The following is a 17,711-nucleotide window of genomic DNA, read 5'->3' on the forward strand; positions in this document are numbered from 1 at the left end:
CCCAGATCTGTAATTGACTACTCTTCCCTCTCACTACGCTAATCCCTGATTAATGGGAGAATAAAATTGATATAGTTACATATCAGGGTGTAGTCTTTTACGATATATGTTGTCTTATCATTTTGACAATAGCGTAATATTATTTTTGTGCTAGTTGGCTGTACCTGCACCAAAACTAGAGTATTTTTCCTTCATAGCTTGTTCTCCATCTTCTTTTTAAATAGGGAGCCAATTAGTTTTCAGCACTTTCCATGACTGATCAGAACTGGTTTTCTCATGGCTCTCTCTTCTCCCTCTGCTGCAGCAAACATATGGGGAGCAATATGTTAGTGACACCGAATCGCAATAGAATGATAGTATCGAATTGCAATACATATCGTATCGGCACCTAAGTATCATAATAATACTGGTTCGTGAGGTCCCTGGCAATTCCCAGCCCATCATTTCCTAATGTTCCAGTGTGTTGTAAAGAAACCAGTCATACAGACAGTACACACTAGTCATTCACTATTAGGGTTCCTCAGAAGTCAAACAATAGAGGCATAGTGTTGGGGAGTAGACCAGTGTAGTAGACCAGTAGTGAACTATATGTAGTCATTTGATTACATTTTACTGTAGCTTGGTGGTAGTTGAACTAAATTCAGATCTTGGTAGTGTTTTCAGTAGTTATTTACTTTTTTGACATGTAGTGGTGTAGCTAACTACTAGAACTACACACTAACATCACTTTTTTGTTGTTGTAAAAAGACAATATTGGTAGGATGCAATGCTTGAGACATCCAGCCCTGAGAGGGTGGAGAGGAGAATCTGATGCTTCATGGTGCGGAAAGCAGAGATCTAGGAGGATGAGAACAGAGGAGATGAGTCAGCTTTGGCAGTGAGGACAGTCTCTGTGACACATAGAAGAGCAGTCTCTGTTGAGCGACCCGTCTTGAAGCCTGACTGGTTAGGGTCAAGATCATTCTGAGAGAGATAGGGAGAGAGTTGGTCAAAGACTCAAGTGTTTTGGAAATATGATACATAAGGGAGACCAGTGAGGGTGTTGGTTTTTGAGGAGGGGAGAGACTCCAGCCATTTTGAAGTCAGATGGGATGCAGCCAGTGGTCGAGGATGATTTTATGAGGGAAGTGAGGAATGGGAAAAGGTCTTCAGAGCTGACTGGAGAAGGGAGGGGGGTTTGGAGTCAAGTGGGCAGGTTGTCAGGCGGCCGGACCTCACTTGTCACATAATTTCAACTGGAGAGCGAGGGGAGAATGAGGTCAAGGCGTAGGATAGTTATGTGTGAGTGGGACCAGTGGACTCAATAGGCTAATTGAATGAGGAGCGGATGTCGTCAACCTTCTTTTCAAAGTGGTTAACAAAGTCGTCCTCAGAGAGGAAGGAGGGAGGGAGGGGGAGGGGTGGACGATTAAGGAGGGAGGAGAAGGTGGAAAAGAGTTTCCTAGGGTTAGATGCAGAAGCTTGAAATTTAGAGTGATAAAATGCAAAAGCAGCAGCTACTCTTCCTGGGGTCCACATAAAACCTAAAACATGACATAATACAGAACATTAATAGACAACAGCTCAAGGACAGAACTACATTGTAATGGTTTTCTTCATCTGAACGAGAGGCGGACCAAAGCGCAGCGTGGTTGTTTTGATTCATGTTTTAATAAATCACTTCACATGAACAAACTAACAAAAACAAGAAATGTGAAAACTCAACAGTCCTATCTGGTGCAAACACAGAGACAGGAACAATCACCCACAAACACACAGTGACACCCAGGCTACCTAAGTATGATTCTCAATCAGAGACAACTAATGACACCTGCCTCTGATTGAGAACCATACTAGGCCGAAACATAGAAATACCCAAATCATAGAAAAACAAACATAGACTGCCCACCCAACTCACGCCCTGACCATACTAACTAAATACAAAACACAGGAAATAAAGGTCAGAACGTGACATACATACATTTAAAACATCTGACATAGCCTACATATGAGTATGTACACAAACTATCTAAACCAAGTTTGTTGTTCCCTTGAGCAATCTGAAATGGGAGGTCCATACAATCATGGCTCTATATAGTACTGTAAGTTTTCTTGAATTTGTTCTGGATTTGGGGACTGTGAAAATACCCCTGGTGGCAGGTCTGCTGGGTTAAGTGTGTGTGTCAGAGCTGTGTGTAAGTTGACTATACAAACTATTTGGAACACATTGTTTTTATAAAAACAAGAAGTGATGCAGTCAGTCTCTCCTCAACTTTTAACCAAGAGAAACTGCTATGCATATTATTGATATTAGCCTTCTGATTACAGGGAAGAGCAAGATGTGCCGCTCTGTTCTGGGCCAGCTGCAGTTTTTCTAGGTCCTTCTTTGCAGCACTTAACCACAAGACTGGGCAAGAATCAAGATAAGATTAAACTAGAGCCTGCAGGACTTGCTTTGTGGAGTGTGGTGTCAAAAAAGCAGAGCATCTCTTTATCATGGACAGACCTCTCCCCATCTTTACAACCATTGAATCTATATGTTTTGACCATGACAACTTACTCAACAGCCACATTATTCATTATCAGATTCAGCTGAGGTCCAGGATTTAGGGAATGATTTGTACCAAATACAATGCTCTTAGTTTTAGAGATGTTCGGGACTAGTTTAGGCCACCCATTCTAAAACTGACTGCAACTCTTTGTTTAGGGTTGCAGGGATTTCACTTCACTTGTTTGCTGACACATATAGGGTTGAATCATCAGCATACATAGACAGACAGGCTTTGTTTAATGCCAGTGCCATGTCATTAGTAAAAATAGTAAGTAGCTTTAGCAGAGGATACAGAGGAAGAGAAGGTAGGGAGGAGGGAGTGAAAGGATGATAGGTCCTCCGTAAGTTTAGTTCCCCTCGATTTTTGCACAGCTGCCTGCAGCACTGTTCTTTAAGCTTGCAATGAGTCACTCAGCCACGTTGCAGGAGGGAAGGGCTGAGCCAGCCGGGGGGGAAAGGGGGCAGTGTGAGTCAAAGGATGTGGAAAGGGAGGATAGTAAGGTCGAAGGGGCAGAATCAGGAGACAGGAGGGAGAAGGATTTAGAGCGAGATGATTGGATAGAAGAGGAGACTGTAGTGGGAAAGAGAGAATGAATATTCCGATGGTGGATGTCCATCTGGGTAGGGGATGAGTTGGTAGGGTTGGAGGAGAGGGAAACTACTAAAGAAACAAAGTAGTGATCAAAGACCTAGAATGGGGTTGCAGTGAGATTAGTAGGCAAATAGCATCTAGTAAAGATGAGGTCAAGCACATTGCCTGCCTTGTGAGTGGGAGGGGACTGGGAAAAGAGATAATGAGTGGAAAGAAAGAGGTGGAAAGAAATTAATCGGAGGCAGACGCCAGGAGGTTGAAGTCGCCCAGTACAATGAGTGTTGAGCCATTGTCAGGAAATTAGATTATCAAGGTGTCAAGCTCATTGAGGAACTCGATGGTTACCTGGTGGGCAGTAGATGGCAACGATGTTACGCTTGAGTGGACAAGTGACAGTGACAGCATGTAAAGCAAATGAGGAGATGGATAGGGTGAGTGAGGGAGAAAAGAGAATCTCCACTTAAGAGAAATGAGTATCCCTGTGACACCACCGCGACAACCTGATGAACTGCGACAACCAGATGCTCAAGAATCAGCTGCAAGTTATGAGCAGCCAACAGTTCACACACCAAGTAGGCTACTGGGTAGACAGACAACATTTAAAATAGATGGCACTAGCTAGAAAAAAGACAGTACTAGACAACAACAGAATAGGATAAAACTGTACTTATCACTCCTGGAGATATCAGGAGTCCTCTAGCTATAGATTGAAGCACAAGAACTGAATATATATGACGTTGTTGTGGCTAGCTAGTCGCTGCTTTCAGTCAGTGCAGATTTGATCTTACTGCTTTTTCCAGTCAAAGTCTCCTGTGGAGAAGGAGCCGAGTCTGGTCCCAGATCTGTATGTGCTGTTTTATCAACTCTGGCAAGACGGCACAATCAGATCTGGGACCAATACGAGTTGGCAAAATAGCACAAACGGATCTGGAACCAATGGGAGTTGGCAAGACAGCACAAGCGGATCTGGCTCCAGGCTGAAGGAGCTAACCCGTATGTCCGGGGCTGGGAAAAGCGTAATCCTATGAGGCCTGGCCAGATTAAGCCTGGTACCTGAGTATGTCATTTTAAGGGCAAGCGCTCCAGGCCGCGCCAACATAATGCCACAGGGCTCAAAGGCCTGTTTATACAAGACGCTCTGCTCTGCTTGTGATCATGCAGCACTGGTGGTACAATCTAGTTTATTTTACAAATCAAAGTTTATTTGTCACGTGCGCCGAATACACCTTACAGTGAAATGCTTACTTACAGGCTCTAACCAATGGTGTGTGTGTGTGTGTGTGTGTGTGTGTGTGTGTGTGTGTGTGTGTGTGTGTGTGTGTAGGTAAGTAAGTAAAGAAATAAAACAACAGTAAAAAGACATTTGAAAAAAGAGTAGCAAGGCTATATACAGACACATTAGGCTTAGGCACTTTAGGCTTATTGAGGTAGTATGTACATGTAGGTATCGTTAAAGTGACTATGCATATATGATGAACAGAGTAGCAGAAGCATAAAAAGAGGGGTTGGCGGGTAGTGGGACACAATGCAGATAGCCTGGTTAGCAAATTTGGTTACCTGTTCAGGAGTCTTATGGCTTGGGGATAAAAACTGTTGAGAAGCCTTTTTGTCCTAGACTTGGCACTCCAGTACTGCTTGCCATGAGGTAGCAGAGAGAACAGTCTATGACTGGGGTGGCTGGGGTCTTTGACAGTTTTTAGAGCCTTCCTCTGACACCGCCTGGTGTAGATGTCCTGGATGGCAGGCAGCTTTGTCCCAGTGATGTACTGGGTATACTCACTACCCTCTGTATTTCCTTGCGGTCGGAGGCCGAGCAATTGCCGTACAAGGCAGTGATCAAGTTTTTAATCGATATACAGTACCAGTCCAGTTTTGACACACGTACTAATTCAAGGGGTTTTCTATATTTTTATTATTTTCTACATTGTTAATAGAATAATAGTGAAGACATCAAAGCTCTGAAATAACACACACAGCTTCACCTGGAATGCGTTTTCAACAGTCTTGAAGGAGTTCCCACATATCCTGAGCACTTGTTGGCTGCTTTTCCTTCACTCTGCGGTTCAACTCATCCCAAACCATCTCAATTGGGTTGAGGTCGGGAGATTGTGGAACCCAGGTCATCTTATGCAGCACTCCATCCCTCTCCTTCTTGGTCAAATAGCCCTTACACAGCCTGGAGGTGTGTTGGGTCATTGTCCTGATGATAGTCCCACTAATGATAGTCCCACTAAGCGCAAACCAGATGGGAGGGCGTATCGCTGCAGAATGCTGTGGTAGCCATGCTGGTTAAGTGTGCCTTGAATTCTAAATAAATCACAGACAGTGTCACCAGCAGAGCACCGTCACTCCTCCTTCTCCATGCTTTATGGTGGGAACCACACATGCAGAGATCATCCGTTCACCTACTCTGCGTCTCACAAAGACATGGCGGTTGGAACCAAAGGACAGATTTCCACTGGTCTAATGTCCATTGCTCGTGTTTCTTGGCACAAGCAAGTCTCTTCTTATTATTGGTTTCCTTTAGTAGTGGTTGCTTTGCAGCAATTCAACCTTTAAGGCCTGATTTCACACAGTCTCCTCTGAACAGTTGATGTTGAGATGTGTCTGTTACTTGAACTCTGTGAAACATTTATTTGGACTGCAATCTGAGGTGCAGTTAAATCTAAGGAACTTATCCTCTGCAGCAGAGGTAACTCTGGGTCTTCCTTTCCTGTGGCGGTCCTCATGAGAGCCAGTTTCATCATAGCGCTTGGTGGTTTTTGCAACTGCACTTGAAGAAACTTTCAAAGTTCGTGTCTTAAAGTAACGATGAACTGTCGTTTCTCTTTGCTTATTTGAGCTGTTCTTGCCATAATATGGACTTGGTCTTTTACCAAATAGGGCTATCTTCTGTATACCACCCCTAACTTGTCACAACACAACTGATTGGCTCAAATGCATTAAGAAGGAAATAAATTCCACAAATGAACTTTTAACAAGGCAAAGGGTGGCTACTTTGAAGAATCTCAAATATATTTAGATGTAACACTTTTTGGGTTACTACATGATTCCATATGTTTTATTTCATAGTTTTGATGTCTTCTCTATTATTGTACAATGTAGAAAATAGTCAAAATAAAGAAAAACCCTTGGAGTAGGTTTGGCCAGTACTGTATATATTTTGACCAGTACTGTAAATACTACTGCTGTGTGGCAGTTGTGTAAGCTAGTGGATTTAATATATAGAGGTACTATACATTGTTTACTTATATCCATTAATTTTGGCCTGGAGATCTGTGCATGTAACTTGAGTTTTCACTCAAATCTTCCATTGACATCAATGCACGATTTATGCAATTATCAAGAAGTGCTCAGATCTCAATTCAGGTTCCTGCCTTCACAGTGTATCCTATTTATTTTGTGTTTGGTATGTACAGTTTGTCTCTAGTAACTGTCTTACTGACAGTGTTGATTCATGGTACTGTCTCTTTCTCGTTCACAGGTGGTGAAGACCATCGGCTTGAGGGAGGTCTGGTACTCTGGTCTTCAGTATGTAGACGGTAAAGGATACCTAACCTGGCTGAAGCTTGACAAAAAGGTAAGGTTAATCTAAGACTAAAAATGTTACAAGTCCCCTGTATTTTGCCTGATGTAGTACTGTACAAATATTTGTTGATATCTGCTCAGGCATTCTCAAACCATTTCCCGCTGTATTCTTAAACCGCTGGACTCCATAACCATTCTATGGTAAACAATATAAAATAGGCCATACAAAAAGAGCACATTCTTTTAAAGGCGGGGTCAAATCACTCCACACTACATTTGCTTGCCACTCACTCACTGCATTATTGAATTCACATAATGCATTTTGGCTGCCCAATGGCCACCCTCTCTCACTCCTGTGCAGGCCGGTGGCTAATTCTTAATCTCTCTTCTTTTATTTTCACATCCTGTCAGGGACTCTGTCAAATGGCACCCTATTCCATATTTAGTGCACTACTTTTGACCAGGGCCCATAAGGATCCCCACGGGGCTCTGGTCAAAAGTAGTGCACTCTATAGGGAATATGGCGCCATTTGTGACGTAAGCAATTTCCAGTGAATCCACTGCAAAGAAATTCCTGTGCAGTCGGTAGTGTGAACTCTTAGTGAACTGCTAGAAACTAAAATACTAGTTCTACTTCACTCTTGCTGTTGTTCCTGAGCAAACAGAAATCTCACACTGCTCTGTCTTCATTCGCTTGTAGATCATGTAGACTCTATACTCTACAGTATATCTACAGTATATTTACATTATAGGTTAAACACTTCCACCTGTGTTTGTGGAATTGAGTTGAGCCTGTGTCAATGTGCAGCATTTCCAAATGGGTCAGATGGTTATCACTAGAGCTGTATATACAGGAAATGTACTGTATGTATCAAATGGCTCTGGTATCACATCAGAGGTCACACAAATGGTTATAGGGGTAGTAGAGTAACTTTACTTAGTTTACAGTGAAAGGTGTATAAATGGTTATAGGGGTAGTAGAGTAACTTTACTTAGTTTACAGTGAAATGTGTATACATGGTTATAGGGGTATTAGAGTAACTTTACTTAGTTTACAGTGAAATGTGTATAAGTGGTTATAGGGGTATTAGAGTAACTTTACTTAGTTTACAGTGAAAGGTGTATAAGTGGTTATAGGGGTAGTAGAGTAACTTTACTTAGTTTACAGTGAAATGTGTATAAGTGGTTATAGGGGTAGTAGAATAACTTTACTTAGTTTACAGTGAAATGTGTATAAGTGGTTATAGGGGTAGTAGAATAACTTTACTTAGTTTACAGTGAAATGTGTATAAGTGGTTATAGGGGTAGTAGAGTAACTTTACTTAGTTTACAGTGAAAGGTGTATAAATGGTTATAGGGGTAGTAGAGTAACTTTACTTAGTTTACAGTGAAAGGTGTATAAATGGTTATAGGGGTAGTAGAATAACTTTACTTAGTTTACAGTGAAATGTGTATAAGTGGTTATAGGGGTATTAGAGTAACTTTACTTAGTTTACAGTGAAAGATATATACATGGTTATAGGGGTATTAGAGTAACTTTACTTAGTTTACAGTGACATGTGTATAAGTGGTTATAGGGGTAGTAGAGTAACTTTACTTAGTTTACAGTGAAAGATATATACATGGTTATAGGGGTATTAGAGTAACTTTACTTAGTTTACAGTGACATGTGTATAAGTGGTTATAGGGGTAGTAGAGTAACTTTACTTAGTTTACAGTGGCATGTGTATAAGTGGTTATAGGGGTAGTAGAGTAACTTTACTTAGTTTACAGTGAAATGTGTATAAGTGGTTATAGGGGTAGTAGAGTAACTTTACTTAGTTTACAGTGAAATGTGTATAAGTGGTTATAGGGGTAGTAGAGTAACTTTACTTAGTTTACAGTGAAATGTGTATAAGTGGTTATAGGGGTAGTAGAGTAACTTTACTTAGTTTACAGTGAAATGTGTATAAGTGGTTATAGGGGTAGTAGAGTAACTTTACTTAGTTTACAGTGAAATGTGTATAAGTGGTTATAGGGGTATTATAGTAACTTTACTTAGTTTACAGTGACATGTGTATAAGTGGTTATAGGGGTAGTAGAGTAACTTTACTTAGTTTACAGTGAAATGTGTATAAGTGGTTATAGGGGTATCAGAGTAACTTTACTTAGTTTACAGTGAAATGTGTATAAGTGGTTATAGGGGTAGTAGAGTAACTTTACTTAGTTTACAGTGAAATGTGTATAAGTGGTTATAGGGATAGTAGAGTAACTTTACTTAGTTACTTAGGAACATTCCAGTGGTTTCACACAGCCACCCCATTCGCCTCATCAATACCTTACGGTTCCTGTTTCGGAGCCAACACAGAAGAAGAGACCAATGCCAGTAAACAAACAACGTTACAGAGGATCATTCAAGTTTATCAGTACCATTTTCCCATCCCTTTTTTAAAGAGGAATATAACAGTGCATTTTTTGAATGCAGCACCGTGCGTCCAAGATAATTTAACCCTCCGGGAACAATAAAGTTGATCCAATCCCATCATTCTTTGCTACTCATGAAACTAGTAGACATAGGGCTACATCGAAAAATGGCACACTATTCCCTTATAGTAGTGCACTACAGGGCTCTGGTCAAAAGTAGTGCACTATATAGAGAATAGGGTGCCATTTGGGACACAGATCATTCTTGAAGGACATATATCAATCAATGATCAATAAATTGTCTCTCTCCAAACAGGTGTCTTCCCAGGACGTGAAGAAGGAGAACCCGCTGCAGTTCAAGTTCCGCGCCAAGTTCTTCCCCGAGGATGTGTCTGAGGAGCTCATCCAGGACATCACGCAGAAGCTGTTCTTCATGCAGGTAACACACACACACACACACACACTGTTATACTATTCTTTGTACTCACAATGCTTCATTGCTGATACAAACAAAGTTGTTAAGTGTGTGTGTGTGTCCAGGTGAAGGAGGGCATCCTGAGCGATGAGGTGTACTGTCCCCCAGAGACTGCAGTGCTGCTGGCCTCCTACTCTGTCCAGGCCAAGTTCGGAGACTATACCCGGGACCTCCACCGGCCCGGCTACCTCACCTCAGACCGTCTGCTGCCCCAGCGGTGAGCGTCAATTCACTCCCAGCCCACACTAGGGCTGCGTCCCAAATGGCACCCTATTCCCTATCCAGGTCCTGGTCAAAAGTTGTGCACTACATAGGGAATAGGGTGCTATTTAGGACACATCCGAGAGCTATTTTAGCACAGTAGCATGAAGCATACTCTTTGCTTCATTCATATCAATGTATTGTGGGTGCATTCTAAGTAGTAGGCTAGTATCGACATTGGAACATAGGAAGCCAGGAGTACAGATACTAGACAATAGCTCAGTGTGCTGCTGAACAGGATGAACAGGATGAAGTTTTGTGTTCACATACATACATAGACACAAAGGAATCCAGATATTGATCATAACATGAGTACCCTTTATTCAGTGTACTCTCTGTTTACCCCCTCTTCTGTTCCTCCTCCTTCTTCCTCTCTTCCTTTCTGTCCTCCCTCCATCTCCCCCCTCTTTCTCCTCCTTTACCCCCTCTTCTGTTCCTCCTCCTTCTTCCTCTCTTCCTTTCTGTCCTCCCTCCATCTCCCCCCTCTTTCTCCTCCTTTACCCCCTCTTCTGTTCCTCCTCCTTCTTCCTCTCTTCCTTTCTGTCCTCCCTCCATCTCCTCCCTCTTTCTCCTCCTCCTCCTCTGTAGGGTTCTTGAGCAGCACAAGCTGTCCAGGGAGCAGTGGGAGGAGAGGATCCAGGTGTGGCATGAGGAACACTGTGGAATGCTCAAGTGAGTTTCGGTCTGTTTTGGTTTGTATGAATCTCTATGTTGGTGTCCCTGTCATAAGGAAACAGGTCAATTGCATTATTTGTTGTACCTCAAAAAGCAGTGAATAGTTTCTTGTAGAGCAGTTGAATGAATACTTCAGCAGCGTTTGTGTGTGTGTGTGTGTGTGTGTGGAGTCAAATCAATTCCAAACCATTCCTTAATTTGGTCATGTTTGATTGTGCAGGGAGGATGCCATGCTGGAGTACCTGAAGATAGCTCAGGACCTGGAGATGTACGGAGTCAACTACTTCGACATCAAGAACAAGAAGGGGACCGAGCTGTGGCTGGGAGTAGACGCCCTGGGACTCAACATCTACGAGAAGGAGGACAAGTAAGAAACAGGGTCCTGTTCAGTAGGTCACACCGTAGCAAAATGTTTTGCAAAGAAACATTTAAATGTCCAGGTAGTCCCTCCCAGTTTCAGTCTGTTTCAAAACATTTATTCCCTACTGGACACCACCCATGTTCCCTCTCTGAACTGACCTCTAGGGGGTCAATTCATGAAAAACTTGATTTGGGTTTGCTTGATAATGCCTGGTGTGCCAGTTGGGCAAGGTTTACGCTTCTGGGTCTATCCTAATGCTTCCATTGAGCCAGACAAGCTCAATCAAACACATCTGAAAGATTTCAAGTACTATTTGAACCCAGGTCTAAAGTAATGTAGCCTATCTACCCATTCTGGTTCTGCTTGTCAATGATACCAGTGTGTTTTCCGGCCTTAGCCACAGTTCAGTGTCAGACATTGAAGCCTAATTCCAATGGATTTGACTATTGGAGCCGTACAGGTTAACCCACGTCTTTACTTAATCAGTACCAATGAAGATGATTCTCACCAGACAGTTACCACAACTCTCTTCCCTTCCACTCTCTCTATCTTTTGATGAGCTTTTACTGTGTCTTCCTACCCAAGATTTCTCTGTGAATCTGCGATCCACCAAACACTTTGCTGAAGCTCAAAAGTACGATATTTTACGAGATTGCTTGAGCGACACATGCGGTAACTGCGTGATTATGTGTTTACTACTTGACCCCTTTGAGGTCACTAAAGGTAATGTGTTAAAGTAGATTGTGACGTAATGTTCCAGATGACAGACATGGCAGCTCTGCTTCTAGCTCCTAAGCAACTTTGCGCTCGTCCTAATATTTCTATAAATATATATTTTATTTTTAGATTTGTGTGTATTGTTGTGAATTGTTATATTCTACTGCCCTATTGGAACTAGGAACACAAGCATTTCGCTACACCCGCAATAACATCTGCTAAATATGTGTGTGACCAATAAAATGTGATTTGATTTGTCCCCAGCTTCTCTATACAGCCGATGGCCCTGCAGTCACTGACCCTCTGGCAGAGGAGTCAAGTAGTGTTTATTTTCAAATACTGAGCGTTTGAGTGAACCTGTCAGAGTGCTAGATGATTGGGGTTTACACTTTGCACTTTTGGGACTACTCCACTCAATCAAGCACAGATAAAAGCACAGAAAAGTATGTCTGGAAGTGTTTTGGGTGCAGTGGACTAACCTCTTGCTGGATTGTGTTGTTAACGGCAGTTACTCCCTCCCTACAGCTCCATGCACTGTTTAAACCCTCCATGCCAAAGGTCTCTTGAAAGCCTGATCCAAGAGCCCCTAGAAGACTCTGTCTGGCCACAGATGGTAACTCTTTAACTTGAGTGGCCACAGATGGCAATGCTGTATCTCGGTAACTGGAGTGGCCACAGATGGCAATGCTGTAACTCTGTAACTTGAGTGGCCACAGATGGCAATGCTGTAACTCTGTAACTTGAGTGGCCACAGATGGCAATGCTGTAACTCTGTAACTTGAGTGGCCACAGATGGCAATGCTGTAACTCTGTAACTTGAGTGGCCACAGATGGCAATGCTGTAACTCTGTAACTTGAGTGGCCACAGATGGCAATGCTGTAACTCTGTAACTTGAGTGGCCACAGATGGCAATGCTGTAACTCTGTAACTTGAGTGGCCACAGATGGCAATGCTGTAACTCTGTAACTTGAGTGGCCACAGATGGTGTGCTGTAACTCTGTAACTTGAGTGGCCACAGATGGTGTGCTGTAACTTGGATTGTTTGGGATTCCCCATTGTCTTACTCTCTTCCCACATTATTGTGGCTTGTGTCCAAATTGTCTGGAGGTTTTATGTTTTGCTTTAAATCCATACCATGCACACATTGATGGGTGTTAGAGTTCCATCAAAGTGTTTATTTACATAAACTTTTGTACCATAGAATGGCTTTAAAATGGATCTTAACGCTCTTATTTTAAGTTAGTAGTCTGATACCTGTAAATCTGGCTAACCATAAAGAAGAGCGAGACACTCAAACACAGGGCTCTGTGTGTGTATGTAGGGTTCTTAGTGTCCTTAAGTGTGTATGCATGCGTGTGTGTGTGTTTGTGCATTCTGGGGCTCGGCTGTAACCATGGCAACGCTGACTGGTTTTTCAAGCTGTACCTTAAGAATCCTTAAGATCCGAATCCGCAACGAGGGTTCCAGGCCATAGACAATATGTAGCACCATTACTGCCAAGAACTCACACACACACACACTAGCGTAGCATTGCTCCTTTTTGTGTCAGATATTGCCATTCTGCCAAGGTTTTAGTCCTTAGGCCCTTTGTCAAACACACACCCTCATTTAGCAGAAGACATATAGCTAGCTATCAGGACAGGATTCCATTTGAACCCTATATCACACCACTGGGACCTTTTAGTTTGTAGAAAATAAGGTCTATTTTGTGTTTTTTGCCCTATATTGTCCCTGATTGCTGGATAACGTCATCCACATACATGTTCACATTTCTATGAGATTCTATATAACGCAGAACACACCATATATTCTTTATATATTCTCTATGGAACACATCTCTGTTCAACCTCTGTGGGTACTGTGGATAACAGTTGTTAGGGGTCATTGGAAGGGGTTACCTTATCTTCTTGACGCACCCATCCCGTTAGCGGGATCATTTTCATCAACACCCGCTGAATTGCAGCGCGCCAAATTCAAAATTAAATTACTAAAAATATTAATTTTCATGAAATCACAAGTGCAATATAGCAAAACACAGTTTAGCTTGTTGTTAATCCACCTGGTGTGTCAGATTTCAATACAGCTTTTCAGCGAAAGCATAACAAGCGTTTATGTAAGAACATCTCTCTCAATAGACAAAATATTACAAACACCTAGCAGCCAAGTAGATTGGTCTCGAAAGTCAGAAAAGCAATAAATGTAATTGCTTACCTTTGATGATCTTCGGATGTTTGCACTCACGAGACTCACAGTTACACAATAAATGTTCCTTTTGTTCCATAAAGATTATTTTCATATCCGAAATACCTCCATTTGTTTGGCGCGTTATGTTCAGACAACCACAGGCTCGAGCGGTCACGACATCAGAGACACAAATTCCAAATAATATCCGTAATGTCCACAGAAACATGTCAAATGTTTTTTTATAATCAATCCTCAGGTTGTTTTTAAAATATATAATCGATAATATATCAACCGGGACTGTAGCCTTTTCAATAGGAGAGGGAGAGACAATGGCTGCCCCACTCTGTTGCAAAACTCTGCGAACACCCAGCTATCCACTGACGCGATGTGATCTTTCTCGCTCATTCTTCAAAATAAAAGCCTGAAACTATGTCTCTAAAGACTATTGACACCTTGAGGAAGCCATAGGAAAAGGAATCTGGTTGATATCCCTTTAAATGGAGGCAAGGCATCCAATGGAACAGCGAGCTTTCAGGGAAAAAAGCACTTCCTTGTTGGATTTTCCTCAGGTTTTCGCCTGCAATATCAGTTCTGTTATACTCACAGACAATATTTTGACCGTTTTGGAACCTTTTAGAGTGTTTTCTATCCAAATCTGACAATTATATGCATATTCTAGTTTCTGGGCCTGAGAAATAGGCAGTTTCAAATGGGTACAAAAACAAAAATCCTGCCCCCTACACACAAGAAATTATACAACGTCTAATCTAACACTTAGCCATGCCTCTAGATAAGACCTTGATCATCGTTATGTCTCAGTCCTCCTCTGTCTCTAGATAAGACCTTGATCAGCATTATGTCTCAGTCCTCTGTCTCTAGATAAGACCTTGATCAGCATTATGTCTCAGTCCTCCTCTATGTCTCTAGATAAGACCTTGATCATCGTTATGTCTCAGTCCTCCTCTGTCTCTAGATAAGACCTTGATCAGTGGTATGTCTCAGTCCTCTATGTATCTAGATAAGACCTTGATCAGCATTATGTCTCAGTCCTCCTCTATGTCTCTAGATAATACCTTGATCATTGTTATGTCTCAGTCCTCCTCTATGTCTCTAGATAAGACCTTGATCAGTGTTATGTCTCAGTCCTCTATGTCTCTAGATAAGACCTTGATCAGCGTTATCTCAGTCCTCCTCTCTGTCTCTAGATAAGACCTTGATCAGTGTTATGTCTGTCTTCTTCTGTCTCTAGATAAGACCTTGATCAGTGTTGTCTCAGTCCTCCTCTATGTCTCTAGATAAGACCTTGATCAGCGTTATGTCTCAGTCCTCCTCTATGTCTCTAGATAAGACCTTGATCAGTGTTATGTCTCAGTCCTCCTCTATGTCTCTAGATAAGACCTTGATCAGTGGTATGTCTCAGTCCTCTATGTATCTAGATAAGACCTTGATCAGCATTATGTCTCAGTCCTCTATGTATCTAGATAAGACCTTGATCAGCATTATGTCTCAGTCCTCTATGTCTCTAGATAATACCTTGATCATTGTTATGTCTCAGTCCTCCTCTATGTCTCTAGATAAGACCTTGATCAGTGTTATGTCTCAGTCCTCTATGTCTCTAGATAAGACCTTGATCAGCGTTATCTCAGTCCTCCTCTCTGTCTCTAGATAAGACCTTGATCAGTGTTGTCTCAGTCCTCCTCTATGTCTCTAGATAAGACCTTGATCAGCGTTATGTCTCAGTCCTCTGTCTCTAGATAAGACCTTGATCAGCATTATGTCTCAGTCCTCTATGTCTCTAGATAAGACCTTGATCAGTGTTATGTCTCAGTCCTCCTCTATGTCTCTAGATAAGACCTTGATCAGTGTTATGTCTCAGTCCTCTACCTGATCCACATCTACCACAAACAGGATAACCAGGTTCCTAGAGTTAACGCCCAGAGAGACAGACAACTACTGGAGATCCCAGTACTGGAGATCTGGAGCATGTCAGCAGTTATGTTTTCAAGATGGAGCACTTTCAGTACAGAGCAAAAAAATGATCTATCCCTTTAACTTAACAGTGTTCACTAACATTGATGCTAAAATACCCTGTAGAGTTCAGGTTTGGGTCTCCATGGAAAGCTTGTTGAAGACAGAACTGCTCAAATAACCTCTAGTCTGGTATCAGATCTGTTTGTACAAAAGGTGACAAAACGTGACGTAGGTGTTAACAATACAGCACAAACAGATCTGGGATTCGTTAGGTGTATGTCACCCAGGAATTGAAATACCAGTTCAGGCAGCAGCAGGGTTTCGCTGTGTCTCACTGGGTGTCACTGCAAGGCGGATCAAACAACTGTGTGTGTGTGTGTGCTCTCGCGTGTGTGTGTCCGTAAATTGCCAAATGAGATTGGCATCCAGTCAATGTGTCTCTCTCTAGTACACAATGGACGAGCCCCACCCCAGATTCCTCCCACCTAGCCCTATTGATACAGAGGCCAACATGTACAACACAGTAGTACAACACACAGTCCTGCCTCACACATGGATGAATCATATCCTATTTGCAATTGTTTCCTACCACATCCCAGGCTGCGTAACCAATGGCACCCTTTTCCATATGTAGTGCATAGCCCTATGGGGCCCTGGTCAAAAGTAGTGCACTATATTTAAGCAATAAGGCCCAACGAAGTGTAGTATATGACCAATATATCACTGCTAAGGGCTGTTCCATGCACCATGCAACATGGAGTGCCTGGATACAGCCATTAGCCTTGGTATATTGGCCATATACCACAAACCCCAGGGGGTGGGGCGGGCCCAGCCACCTAGCTCTGTTCCTCCTGCCTAAAATAATTTCAATTGAAATATTTGGCTACAAAAACCCTGGATTGTGAGTTGGGAAATAATCTGGAATAAATCTATGGAAAATGTACACTGTAATGTCCACTATTTAGCCACGTAAAGACGCTTGTCCTGGAGGCAGTGATATCCACTAGATGGGCTAGCTGCAAAGTCAAAATTGGCTATATATCGTAAGAATTCATGAAAACAAAAATGTGCTTTTTGGTTTTAATTTGGGTTAGGGTTAGGCATAAGGTTAGAAGTGTGGTTAAGGGTTAAGGTGAGGGTTAGGTTTAAAATGAGATTTAAGACTTTGTGGCTGTGTCAGCTAGTGACCACCCTGCAGAGCTGCCTCCAGTACATGAGTAATCCCAATAAATGACAACCTGTTTAAAGCACATGCGGCCTACACAATACTTAGACTGGTTTGCCTCCTCCCCCACCAGACTGACCCCAAAGATCGGTTTCCCCTGGAGCGAGATCAGGAACATCTCCTTCAACGACAAGAAGTTCATCATCAAACCCATCGACAAGAAGGCCCCGGTGAGTTACACATTATAAACTGAGTCTACAAACATTAGGAACACCTGCTTTTTCCATGACACAGACTGATCAGGTGAATCCAGGTTAAAGCTATGATCCCTTATTGATGTCACTTGCTAAATCCACTTCAATCAGTGTAGATGAAGGGGAGGAGACAGGTTATTAAAGGATTTTTAAGCCTTGAGACAATTGAGACATGGATTGTGTATGTGTGCCATTAAGAGGGTGAATGGGCAAGACAAAATATTTAAGTTCCATTGAATGGGGTATTGTAGTAGGTGCCAGGCGCACCAGTTTGAGTGTGTCAAGAAATGCAACGCTGCTGGGTTTTTCATGCTCAACAGTTTCCTGTGTGTATCAAGAATGGTCCACCACACAAAGGACATCCAGCCAACTTGACACTGTGGGAAGCATTGAGTCAACATGGGCCAGTATCCCTGTGGAATGTTTTTGAAACATTTTAGAGTCCATGCCTTTACGACTTGAGGCTGTTCTGAGGGCAAAAGGGGGGGGGGCAATTCAATATTAGGAAGGTGTTCCTAATGTTTTGTACACTCAGTTTAGATCCACACTACAGGGCCAAGCCAAGAAGGCTCCAGTGAGTTACACTATATTTCC

At 42.4% G+C, this 17,711-nt stretch overlaps 1 protein-coding gene across 2 annotated transcripts in view; it reads left to right on the forward strand.

Annotated features, from left to right (window-relative positions):
- ezrb (ezrin b) overlaps nt 1-17,711 on the forward strand; it is a 62,955-nt gene that overhangs the window by 15,614 nt on the left and 29,630 nt on the right. For both annotated transcript variants that reach the window (XM_029631013.2, XM_029631014.2), the window contains exons 4-9: nt 6,607-6,702; nt 9,370-9,492; nt 9,594-9,745; nt 10,378-10,461; nt 10,685-10,831; nt 16,997-17,093. In XM_029631013.2, coding sequence (XP_029486873.1) covers nt 6,607-6,702; nt 9,370-9,492; nt 9,594-9,745; nt 10,378-10,461; nt 10,685-10,831; nt 16,997-17,093 — 699 coding nt within the window. The remainder of the gene's footprint in view (nt 1-6,606; nt 6,703-9,369; nt 9,493-9,593; nt 9,746-10,377; nt 10,462-10,684; nt 10,832-16,996; nt 17,094-17,711) is intronic.

Source organism: Oncorhynchus nerka, linkage group LG24, assembly GCF_034236695.1.
Source record: "Oncorhynchus nerka isolate Pitt River linkage group LG24, Oner_Uvic_2.0, whole genome shotgun sequence".
NCBI classification, from domain to species: domain Eukaryota; kingdom Metazoa; phylum Chordata; class Actinopteri; order Salmoniformes; family Salmonidae; genus Oncorhynchus; species Oncorhynchus nerka.